This window comes from Tinamus guttatus, unplaced genomic scaffold, assembly GCF_059628265.1.
Source record: "Tinamus guttatus ecotype Peru unplaced genomic scaffold, ASM5962826v1 Tinamus_guttatus_pri_ptg000470l, whole genome shotgun sequence".
Taxonomy (NCBI): domain Eukaryota; kingdom Metazoa; phylum Chordata; class Aves; order Tinamiformes; family Tinamidae; genus Tinamus; species Tinamus guttatus.
This window is the reverse complement of record NW_028289004.1, coordinates 2,176,646-2,188,790: the sequence shown is the minus strand read 5'-3', so window position 1 is coordinate 2,188,790 and position 12,145 is coordinate 2,176,646. Positions and strand designations below refer to the sequence as shown.

At 44.4% G+C, this 12,145-nt stretch overlaps 1 protein-coding gene across 5 annotated transcripts in view; it reads right to left on the bottom strand.

The window, feature by feature from the left end:
• CNKSR2 (connector enhancer of kinase suppressor of Ras 2) overlaps positions 1–8,917 on the bottom strand; it is a 204,651-nt gene extending 195,734 nt beyond the window's left edge. For all 5 annotated transcript variants that reach the window (XM_088532747.1, XM_088532748.1, XM_088532749.1 and 2 more), the window contains exon 1: positions 8,785–8,917. In XM_088532747.1, coding sequence (XP_088388873.1) covers positions 8,785–8,848 — 64 coding nt within the window. In that variant the 5' untranslated portion in view covers positions 8,849–8,917. The remainder of the gene's footprint in view (positions 1–8,784) is intronic.
• Between the last annotated feature and the right edge of the window lie 3,228 nt (positions 8,918–12,145).

The following is a 12,145-nucleotide window of genomic DNA, read 5'->3' as shown; positions in this document are numbered from 1 at the left end:
TTCAGGCTGAACCTCTCTCTCTCTCTCTCTCTCTCTCTTTTTCTTTCTTTCTTTCTTTCTTTCTTTCTTTCTTTCTTTCTCTCAAATTCACATACGGAGCATGACAAATTATTCACACTACATCGTGCTCTTGGACTCAATTATCAGGGCTCCAGAAATAGGCTTTGGACCACAGACTGCATTAAACAGCTAAGACCCATATGGTTTAAAATAATGGCTAAAGCAATGAAAAATATGTCTGAGGTGAAAGACTAGCACACACCAGTGAAATTACTGATCACGGACACTTTCCAAAAGGACTTGGGGGGCACAGCAGACAGATTTAAGAAACAGTAAACTTTCGCATTTAAGATGAAACCTGAAGTACAAGTACAATATTTGAACGAGGCAATAAACACCTCTCTGGAAAGCAGCAATGACTATTTCATCACAGCCCACTTGCAGACAGTTTGGGAAACAATAAAAAAATAAAAAAAAAAACAAGCAAACTACTAAAATAAAAACCCACCAATAGATATGTAATTTCTTTGGATTAGCTCTAACAAAACAAGTCAAAAATAAGAAAAAAAGGTGTCATGCTTGCTGTCTTCAGGGAGCTGGAGACAAAGAGAGCCGGGCTGTAGTCGTGACACTAAGGGAACACTAAGCAAGGCAGCCAGCAGCCAGCCTTGCTGCACACACAAGAAGGTATTTTTGGATCCGGCAGCTTGCTCAGGCTAAGAAAAGATCTGCTATTTGTTTGGTTTCTAATGGCTTTGCACAAAGCAGAGAGAGCGCCCGCACCACAGCAGACAGTACGTGGCATTAAGTTAGTTCTTGGGAGAGCAACTTCTGATCTGCGTGCGACCAGTCCCTGCACCACTGTTCCTTGCAAATCCCAGAGAAAAGCCAGGCGAGCACAGCACCTGGCCTTACTGGCCACACCAAAATATCAACCACGGCAAGGCAATGAAGAAAACTGTGCACCAATGAAAGTAAGAAAGGAAGGTATGTGCCAGTCACACAACAAGGAGATGAACGCAGTTCCACAGATTTCCATTTTTTAAATGGAAGGTAACCAGTATTGGCTTTCCTGCTACTCTGAAGGATGCCAGTGGGGCATCCTATGCTCCCTTTTAATTGCTCTGTGAGGTGTCCGTGTTGGCTCAGAGGTAAAAATGGCACCCAGTGCATTACTCACACTGCACTAAAACATCCCGTCTGCATCAACCTGGCCTCATTGTGCAGCGGACGATTTTCTTCACCTTTTTACTGCCATGAAGATTATCAGGAGAGAAGAAAAGGAGAAGAGGACAGGAGGCTGGGGAAGAAAGAGCCTAATTTAAAATAGGTCATTTCCAGCTGTAGCTATTGGCAAGTGGTGGAACTGGCCAAACTAAAATTAAATTTTGTAGTTTAACAAAGCCAGGATTATCACAAACTTCTGCCCTGCCACCGAGCATGCTCGGCAGGAGGCAGGAGCCCTTCAGAGGTGACCTAGCTGGCAGCTCAGCCACGTGTTCGCCCATCCTGCTACCCCAGAAGGTGGCCAAAGAGGAGGACCTGGTACTGAGCACAGGCTCGCACGTGCCGTTGGCTCACAGCCCACGGCTCCTGCGGGCCGTCTCAGCCAGGTCGCACCAGATGAGCTTGTTCCACAGGGGACCGGCCCGGGTGGCATAGGCATGGCCTGGCCAGTGCCACCAGCCTCCAGAACAGGGGCTGAAGACCCCTGACTCCTTATTTGATGCCCACAGGGTTTTTAAGCTGCAACCTGCTCTTTTTTTTCTTCTCTTTCCCAGCTTTTCTAGATGAAAACATGGGAGACCCCACGTGCCAGTCTAGACTCCAGTGAAACCTTAGCAGGAGAGTTTCCACAGCATTCGTGACCTAAAATTCAGCATTACCAAGCAGTCGACCCTTTTCCACTTAAATCAAGGGATGCTTGGTGCTGACGGGAGTCTTAAAACACTTATTTAGAAAAGCTACCTTAACCTTTAATCTAAAGGCTCAATTCATTCTCAGCAGGTTTTTGCCCTCTTCTTCACAGAGCAGAAAAGGTATTATACAAAACTACAGCATTTCACATCCCACTGTATTGAAATAATATATTTCAGCTGAATACAGTTTAATTACAGCTTACTCTGGAACACTCATATATTAATTAACAGTTTACTTGGAAATTCCCACCATATGGTACAGTAGCAGATGTTAAACACGTAAGGCCAAACACTTTAAAATCACTCTCCTAAACACTTCATCTGAAGTACCAAGTGCTCTAAATTTCTACCTTGGAAAAAAAAAAAGTAAGGAAAAAGAAATGAATACCCTACAAGATCATGTCCACAGCTATTTTCTCAAAGAAAACATTATTTGGCTAGATTTTCAATCCTCCAGCACCTTAAAATGACTTGATATACGCCGCTGGGGAATTTGCTGCTTAATTCCCTACACTGGAAAGCTGTAGGAAAAAATCCCTTTCTCTCAGGCATTTCTTAACCCTTATCCATGAGGAGGGAGGAAGGTCGGCAGGAGGGGATAGCACTCCAGATTGTGGGTCCAGCAGATCACCCTTTGCTTCCAGGAAAAGAAAAGCATTAGCAGGAGAAGCAGAGCCATGCTGCTGGACAGTCAGCAATTTCTAATCCCGGAGCAAGCGTCCTGCTCGGTCCGGCTGTCCCAAGGCCACGGAAGTCAGAGTCCTTCTACATTTTGAGCACCTCATGGGCAAAAGGCTGTGCCTCAGAACATTTTCTTTTTGGAAGAAACAGCTACCTCTGTACTTCATCATTTTAGAAAAAGTATAGACATCTGAAAAGATGGAAGGAAACAAGGTATTTCAGAGTTTCATTACACAGTCCTTCCAGAATACTATTTTTTTTTAAATAAGATATTTGGGAAACCTTTTTCTACAGCATTTCTCTTAATAACGATTCAGCTTCCCAACAACACTATGCTCCATTACATAAACTAACTTGTGTGATATTAGTATAATTTTGTTTTATTTGGACATAGAACTCTAAAGCCAGCTTATCCTCCCGGTAAAACCAGGATAAGTATTTGCTAATGGTGATCATCAATACAATCATCCTATAACTTTACAAAGAAATGGTAACCTCTTGCAAAAGAAACAGCAACTATATAGAATAGAAATCTGAAGAGAGATCTTTCTCCTAACTGCATGCCTTTGAATGCAGGCATAAACATTTTTCTCAGAAAACAACTTTGTCCTAATCCTTTTGAAATCAGTAACAAAAACTACTACTTGACTCTGAGAAATACAGTACAGCCAAATCCTACAGCAACTTTACTGGGATTAAATGGTTATCTACACTTCTGAGGATCAGAGAGAAAGGCTGGACCATTTGTCAAGTTCAAACTTTACCAAACAAAAGAGCCTAGTTTATCAGAGCACTAACAGACAACTAGCAGCTAAAACTCTAAAAATACACATATGCACCTTTCAAAACTCTCATCTGAAGAGTGATCTGGTCTATATCTCTGCCTTGCAAAAAAAATTTTGACAACCATTAACCAGAAAAAGCATTGGTAAATTGCTTTAATACTGCGGTGTGTAAATAAACCTGAGTAAGATCAGAATATAGAACTTCACTGAAGTGCAAAAAAAAAGCACTTGAGAAAACATATTGTGAGGCCATATTTAAACTAGCAGATGTTTCAGAAACAGAACAATATGTTTAAACAAAATAAAGGTGTAAAGGGGCAGCATTAAAAGAGCTTCACAACCAGCACGTTAATTTTTGTAGTGAATGAGAGCATCTCATCAAGGAAAGCTCCCTCCCTGAAAGATCACTAATTTAGGAAATAATTTTCATGTTATGTTTCAAATTTGACTGTATGAATTATTTGCAGGGGGCCTGCTTATGTAACACTGTCTTTGCTATGGCAACACCAGGGTTGTTAGGCACTGTCACACCAGAGTTTCAATTTTAGTTTGGTTCTCGGCTGATAAGCAAGCCTACCAAAGCATCTCATCAGAAACTGAGATGCTCTAAAATAGAGAGTTGTTACTGATGGGGTGGCCATCAAGTTGATGACTATTCTGCAGCTCATCAGCCATCTACACAACCTTCCAAAGGAACAAAAATTTTGGAATAGGAGCATTTTTAATACTTATTAAATATCCATCTTTTGTTTCCTAGAGCCAACTCTGCCACTTGCACATTTTTTCTAATTCTCAAGTTTATTAAGGCAGCTCAAAAAAAAAACAAAAAAAGAGGAACAAGAAAAGCAGCATAAGAGAGCATCTGAACTCAATAAATTACTGAAAACTGTGAAGAAAGAGAAATGTGAGAGCCTTAACTGAGGTACATGCATACATTCGAGTGTACCTCCTCCCTACTGTAAGTCAACTCATTATTTTTGTGGCACTACAGTCCATCCTAGAAAAGTTCTCTTCTGAAGTCTATACATAACGGAAACCTAGAGTCAAGGCAAAAAAAAAAAAAAACCTTTGCAAGTAGGTCTTAATCGTGACCCTGAATACAGTCAACCTCACTGTTGTTTGCCAAAATCCATAAGCTGGATCCCAGACCTGAGGAGGGTTTGATGCCTTCGCTGAGCCTTCCTGCTCTACTTTATACTTGAGGAGCTCTAGTGGTATCTACGTCCTGCCACTGAAATCACAGCATCCTCTGCTCAAGCACAAGCAGGAGTGGGTGCAAAAGGGTCCCCATAACAACATGTCTTTATTATTATTGTTGTTGTAGTTGTTATTACTATTACTATAAAGTGTTGGAGCCACTTTCATTTCCAAGTGTTTCCACAAACACTTGCATCTTCTTGAAGAACATGTAATGTCAGTTACACTAACTCGAGCACAGTTGGTGGCAGCCAGTGATGACACCAACACAAACATGTATCGTTCTGAAAATGCCCATGAATCTCTGTACATGACAAGTAGACAGAAACTCAGTTCTTAAAACCATGCAATATTAAATCAGCTATCTGGGGAACTTTCCCACTCTGTTTTCAATTTGCTAGCACATTCTCTTCTCTCAGTCCTTCTAAATATATATACCCTTCTAAACACTGGTAAACAGGCTTTATGTAAGCAAAAATCCCACACTCCTTAGCATTAGAAGCCTTTAGAGCAATCCCATGCCTCAGGTTTCAGTTTCTTCAATGACTGCCATAACAGCCGTTAAATATTCACTCTATGAAGTGTCACTTAGCAAACGGAAAACAAATATTTAAGCTTCATTAGATAAAGCAATTTTGATTTTTCCAGGTGGACTACAATTTTTTTTACCAGACCCTGCTACTGTGAGACTGGCACTGAACTAAAACTAGAATATTGTTAAAAATATCAAGACCTTATGAAACTGCAGCCCTTAAAAATGACTCCCCACAAAATGAAGTTTAAAATGCAGGACTCGATCACTTTCCAAAAAACAGGATGTTTTCAATCATCTTGCCTTTGAGTTTTCTGAGGACCTCAGAAATGTGAGACATATCTGACATATTCCCTGCAGAACAGAGTGAAAGCCTTGACGCCTGATGGTGATCACCTATGCAACATGTCAACTCCTCACAGCACTGTGGTGCAATCCACATATGTCCTCAAAAGGAAAGGCAGAGGAGTTGATTGACATAGTTTCAGCTCACTGATCCATAGAGGGCCTTTAAAATTAGTACCAAGCATACGAAAAGCAAAGTAATACAACAGCTTGAATATACCTCAATATTCATTTTATCCTCCGCATACAATATGCAATCCCTTGGGAGAGAAGAGCTAATCCAACTGCTTCTTTTTCAGTCCTATGAGAGTTAATTCACTGTAGGTGGGTTCACTTTAAAATATGCAAAAAAGAGTTGAAATAAGCTCTATTTTTTTGTATTTTTTATATTTTATATTTCAATTATATTTTTTTGATTAACATTGGGTACTTTACTCCGGAACTTATAATTGTATAGATTTGCATGGATAAAAATGTAGATAGCCACTAATTTGCCAAACCTATTGCACGTACATCTCTGAATATGGGCAGAGTTAAGAGTTCATAGACCATCACAGGCCAAATGTGTATATTAAGCAGCTAAGAAGTGAAAATCTGTTTGAGAGACTATATTTACTCAAGGAATACCCACAGGTCTTGAGCCTGCTCCTTATCCAACCATCCAACCCGGAGCTCAGCTCTTTTATGTAACGGTCTGTTGGAAGTTGGAAAGCTTTCCCCATCTTCGTTTCTCTCATCTTTAATTTTAGGCCCAAAGCTTTATCATTGCCCTGAACAAAACGCCACTGATGTAATGGCTCTTTCACCTAAATAAAGAATTCCAGACAGGGCCTTTTATTGCAAGTGTTCGGGTCATACCAGCAAGACCATCACAGAAACACTGAGAGCAATAAAATCTAAAGTGTTTCATTTCCCTTTACTTTCAGATAACTGTAAACAATGTTAAACAGTAGGATTTTCCCTTTTCAAAAAAGCCATTGCTTTGAACGTGGAAATTTGCTCTGAAGAATGCCTTTAAAGAGTTACTCTTAGCAGACACATTACATAACGTAGCAGTTATTTAAAAGAAGAGGTTAAAACCAAGTTCAGAATTTAAAATTCAGTAAAATAACCCCTGCAACTCAGCAAAATATTCCAGCAGTTTAATGTAATTTATGCAAATAAGGATTGACTGCCATTAATGCAAAGACCAGTAATGCACTCACCCCAAAGTTTTCTCAAGAAATATATGCTCATGTTTTACTCATTTATCCATCTTGGATGCATCTTATAATTTAAAAAACACATCAGCTATTTCTGAGATTTTTCGTAAGGTAGTTTGGGGGAAATTGTGTGTTTAGAGCAGCGGAAGGACCTTCTTTTTGCATGAATGTCAAAACTGATGTTTGGTAACATCTCAAGCAATAAGCAAGGAAAATAAAGTTGCCCCTATCCACAACAGCCTTTCCTTCCAAACTTAGCAAGGTATTATCCATGAGGTAGAACAAGAGCTGCACACCACTGCTGATCTTACGGATTTCTAGGCTCAATTTTTGAAGCTATCCAGATATTCCTCCTTGAGCAGTTCTAGTCAAAGGCAGGTGCTTTAGCTCTTTTCCTGTCACTCTAAATGAAGTCTCATCTGTAATTCTGCATATAAAATGAAGAAATAGAAGCTTTAAACAATATATATTTGTTTGTTCACTAAAAATGGGAGTTTAGAGAAGCAACTGAGCATTCTCACCAAAATAGGCAGCTTGAATGTTTGAAAGCAAGTTTTATAATGAACAAAAAATCAGGAGTGACTGCTATTATTTTTCCTTAAGTTCAGATAATTATTTTTAAAACAGATCTGCAAACCTACAAGTTTCCGACTGCAAAGAGTCAAAAGTCTCATAATTTTAATACTGCATTTTATCTAGCGAGCTCTTTTTTAAATAATTGACTTTTTCATGGATGCAATATATCAAAGAGAACGTAACATATTTCATTTGTCATTTATGAAAAAAATTTATTACATTTTTGTAGGGTTTTTAAAATACAGTATCTGCAAATTCATTAGTTTTCCTGCATTCCTGAAACATGGGGGTGGTATCTCAGACATTGATTTGAAATAACTCCTACACAATCTTTTTTTAGAAGTAAAAATGCTAGAAGCTAAATAGCTGCAATAAAACATTCTAGCACTTTTAACACTGATCATTTGTAGCCTTTTATTTAAGACAGCAAATTTCTTAGAAGATGAACCATCACTCTTTTTATTTATTTTTTTAGTTCTATGGATTGAGGATGCTTCAAAAGCAACAAAACTCTCTACATTACCAACCATAATTATAACTCGATGGCCAGAAATGCCAGGATGGAATAACTGAAAACATATGCCATACGCCTGAAATTTTAAGGATGATGAAACTGTCACATTAGTAGCGTGCAGTATGTTGCAAAGAACTCCCACAATGTAGCAGTTGTTCAAAAAGTTGCATCCATCCGGTCATTCTATCTTTATAAGGAGATATATAATACTGGATGGTGATTTATTCTGAACACAGCTGCAGCCTAGATTAGAGGTAATATAGAGATATGCATGTGTGTATGTATGTATCTAGATGCATAAAACTTTTTAAATTACAGTTTTAAAGCCACGCCTGTGTCTGCAGAATAAGAGGAAAATATTCCCCAAAGTGTAATTTTTATTCCCGTTGCGCTTTCCTTGGGGGAAAGGAGAAGAGGGCAGGTGAGGCACCAGGAGCTGTATGAACTGCTCCAATGCAAGCTCCCAGTTTCAGGCAAACAGCGACCTCCGGGATCGAGGGGGACCTGGCTCCTTCGCCCTGAACAGGGGACCAGGGATGGGTGCGGGCTCCGGCCCGGCCGCCCCGCACCTCCCCGCACCGCGACGCCGCGGCCACGCGTGTCGCTCCCTGCCCAGACGCACACGCCGCCCTCAACTTTTATCTCGGGGGGAATCCCTGCGCCCGCCCCCTCGTTTTGGGGGGAAAACGGCCCCTTTCCGCACCGACAGCGCCCGGGGACATCCCCCACCTTCGAGGAGGTTCCCCCCGGCTCTGCAGCCGTCGGGGGTCGCCAGCCGCCCCCACGGGCGAACGGGGGGACCCAGAGCCCGCGCAGGCTGCGCCGGGCGCTGCAGCCTCGCCCGGCAGCACGGACTCGATGGGCTCCCCTATCCTTTCCCCTCGCCTCAAAAAAAAAAAAAAAAAAAAATGCGCGGACAAAATGCGCGGGGAGATGGCGGTGCTCCACGCGGGGAGGAGGAGGAGGATGGGGAGTGGGCGCGGGGTGCCCGCACCTGCGGAGGGGCGATGCGGGCCCGCGCGTTGCCGCTCACCTTTCATCCAGTCCACGACCTGGCTCGGCGACCACTTGCTCACGGGCTCCATGATGAGGGCCATGGGGCTGCGCGGGACTGCGCGGGGCTGCGCGGGCCGTTCCGAGCCGTGCCGGGCCGTGGGGCGCTCCGCCGGGCCGGGCCGCGCCGCTGCCCCGACGAGGGGGGAGAAGAAGCCGCTAAATCCCCGCTGGCCGCCGCGCCGCTCCGCGCCGCTCCGCTCCGCTCGCCGCCTCTGCTGCGTCTCCCGGGATTTCAGTTCATGTTGCCGGCTCGGCAGGGAGGAGGAGGAGGAGGACAAGGAGGTGGAAGGGGGAGGAGGCGGCTGCTCGCTCCGGCGCTCCCGCCCCCGCGAAGCCCCGCGCGGGCGGCGGCGGCGGCTGCGCGCCCCGCGGCGGGTCCTGGCGGCCGCGCTGGCCTTGGTGAGCGCGGCGGCTCCGCGCCTCTCCGCGCCCGCGGCTGCGGCGCGCGGGGCTTTTTCTCCTGGCGGAAATGACGAGGCGGCTCCCGCCACCCGAAAATATCTCCAAGTGCAATGGAAAGCGACACGCGAGGGCCGCCCGGGGCGGGAGGAAGGAGGAGGAGGAGAGGGGGGAAGGCGGGATGAGTCGCAAGGTGCCTCCCGCGGGGAGGGCGCGGGGAACGCGGCGGTGGCAGCGCCGAGCACCTGCTGCCGCTGCTGTTGCTGCTGCTGCTGCTGCTGCTGCGGCTGCTGCTGCTCGCGGCGGCGGGGGACACCGGGGCAGCGAGGGAGGGGGCACGTGAGGAGGGCGGCGAAGCCAGCCGGGGTGCGCTGGTGAGCGCTGAGGGGCGGTTTTTCTTTTTTTTCCCCCCCTTTTTTTTTTCTCTCCCCTCCCCCTACCTTCCCGAGAGGAGAAACTCTGAATGGGCTGGAAAGGTTTCTTTTTTTTTTTTTTTTTCTTTTCCCTTTTTTCTTTTTTTGGAGAAAATCCCCAGTGTCAAAGGGGTGGGGAGGTCGGGGAGGCACTCGGGTTGGAAGCCCTGGCCTCAGGTTCAGGCTGCTGTCTCTCCCAGGCTGGTAACAGGGCGTGGGAGGATGAGGAAAACTGCAGAAATAACTGTCGGAATCAGGGCAGGAGCCTGGCAGTCCTGAGGGAGAGAGGGCCCCATGCAACACTCCTCTGCCTGCCCCTCCCTCCCCACCAGGAGTCGCAGCCCGGGGAATATAGGGTACCTGTGGGGACCACCATCCCTCGCCTGTGTGGGGAACAACATGGAGCATCTCCTCCTTGGCATGTCCCCCCAGGTTGTACTGTCCTCAGGCAGGGAGAGTTTGGCCTGGGGGCGATTCTCATGTCACAGCATCCATCCCAAGGATTCCCCCCACCTCCGCCCCCAAGGCTCCTGCGGGTGCCTTCTCCGGCTCCCTTGCTAGGAGCCACCACTCGGAGGAGGCGGCAGCCCTCGCTAAGCTACAGAATAAGCAGAGGAAAAGTCTGACTGAAGGGTGTTTTCCTGCTCAGGGTTTCGCTCACTCACATTTGCATTCCCTCGGTTTCCCCCTCTGAGCCTGAGGCCACATAGATGTTTCCATAGATGTTCCCTCCAACCGTGCTGGCTGCACAACGCCAGCCGCTGACGCTGACATTTAATATCTGTAAGTGAGAAAAAAGAGGCTTCCCTTGGCCACGGAGCAGCAACACCAGTGGCACAGTGGCCACGCAGGCACTCCCCATCCGGTGTGTGAAAATGCAGCCCCTTGCAACAGTCCTGCCTAGAAGCCCGAGTGTCCCTGCAGTCACCTGGCGCAGCGTTATTCACACCTGCCCCTCACTTTCAAGGTCTTGTTTGTCATTTATCAGCAATAGAAACTTGTTTTTAATGAGAAGAGAGGCTCCAGTGCTGCAGCTGTCCAAAATGTGGCTCTTGTGCCGTGTCCCTGCCAGCTCATGGATGGCGCAGTTGGCTTCTAAGGAGGCTTCGTTACCTGAAGCCACTGCAGCAATAACTGTCACTTGCATATTAGCGTTGACTCTTTTTTTTCCCTTTCTTTTCTTTATGAAAGATTTGAAAGGTATGCAGGATCTGTATACGTGGGGTTGTTTTTGTTGTTGTTGTTGGAAAAGTGTGTCAGAATTTTAATTAGAAACTAGTATTTTGGAAGGCTTAAAATAGCCAAGATCAAAATGAAACCTGGCATGTAATTTATAACACCATTCTCCTGTTGAAAAGTTCCTCATGGGTGGGAAGAGGGGAAATAATAAGTTCTGAATGCCCATATATAAAGCCATATAATGTCCTATAGTTTGTAATTACAGACTACACCATGATCCTTATAGTTTTCTAGAGTAATTTGTACCTAGAGCACCTAGAGCATCAATAAAGCATCTGTAGTCCACTATGTTAGCAGTGGTCAGTACCCCTTGGCAGTGCTTCTGATGAATTGCAGAACAATTAAAGGAAGTTTGCTGCGTTGCCTCAGTAAACAACTGGTATGTTGAAGCATGATATCTGACTACCTTTATATTTTTCTCATTGAATGTAGCACTTGCATAAATACTGTGCTATATCCCACCATTTTACTCATGCAAATATTCTTATTTCAGTCTTACTGAAGAGTGTCGACTTGGCTAAAGTCAGGAGGATTTGGCCCATTATGAGCAATGATAAAGTTGTCCAGCCATGGTATTTAACTTGATGACCTATTACAGAAATGAATTCTATAGTCAGGACATGTGCTACATAAAGGGTTTTTTTTAAAAAAAAAATTGCTCTGTATTTATTGCTGCCTGATTTTATTGTTATTCTCTCTTTCTAGGGTAAGAAGTCAAAGAGCTGAATGACTTTTTGTGCTGACCTTCTTAAACTAGAGTGTCTCAGCCAAAATACCTTAACCAAAGCCTTTCAGATGTTTTCATCTTTCTGTTCAGTGGCCCTCATCTTGCAGTCACACCTGCATGAGTCAGGCCTTTTATGTAAAACATATGGGATAGGCTTCTGCACAGATGCTGAGCTGCAGAATTATGGCCTAACTCATGTTTTATAATTACTCTAGTGCATATAAGGCATTAAGAATTACTGAGGTTTTTTTTTAAAATTAAATATATATTTACTTACATGTCTCTATTAGATAACTCTCCATTTGTTATGCAGTACATGTAAAAGTGGATATATAGTAAAATCCAATATTCAAAGAAAAAATGAAAACACAGGAATGATTTTAAGCCTGAAGCACAAGCCTGAACCCAGGAGACGTTTCTACTTTGACCTGAGTTCTCCACACATCCATGGACATGGAGAGGTGCCAGCCCCAAGGAGTAAGTTTGGGCACACAGCACTTGCTGGCTCACAGAGAAGGGGCTGCTCTCTTGTTTGGCAATGCTATGCTGCCAAAACCAAA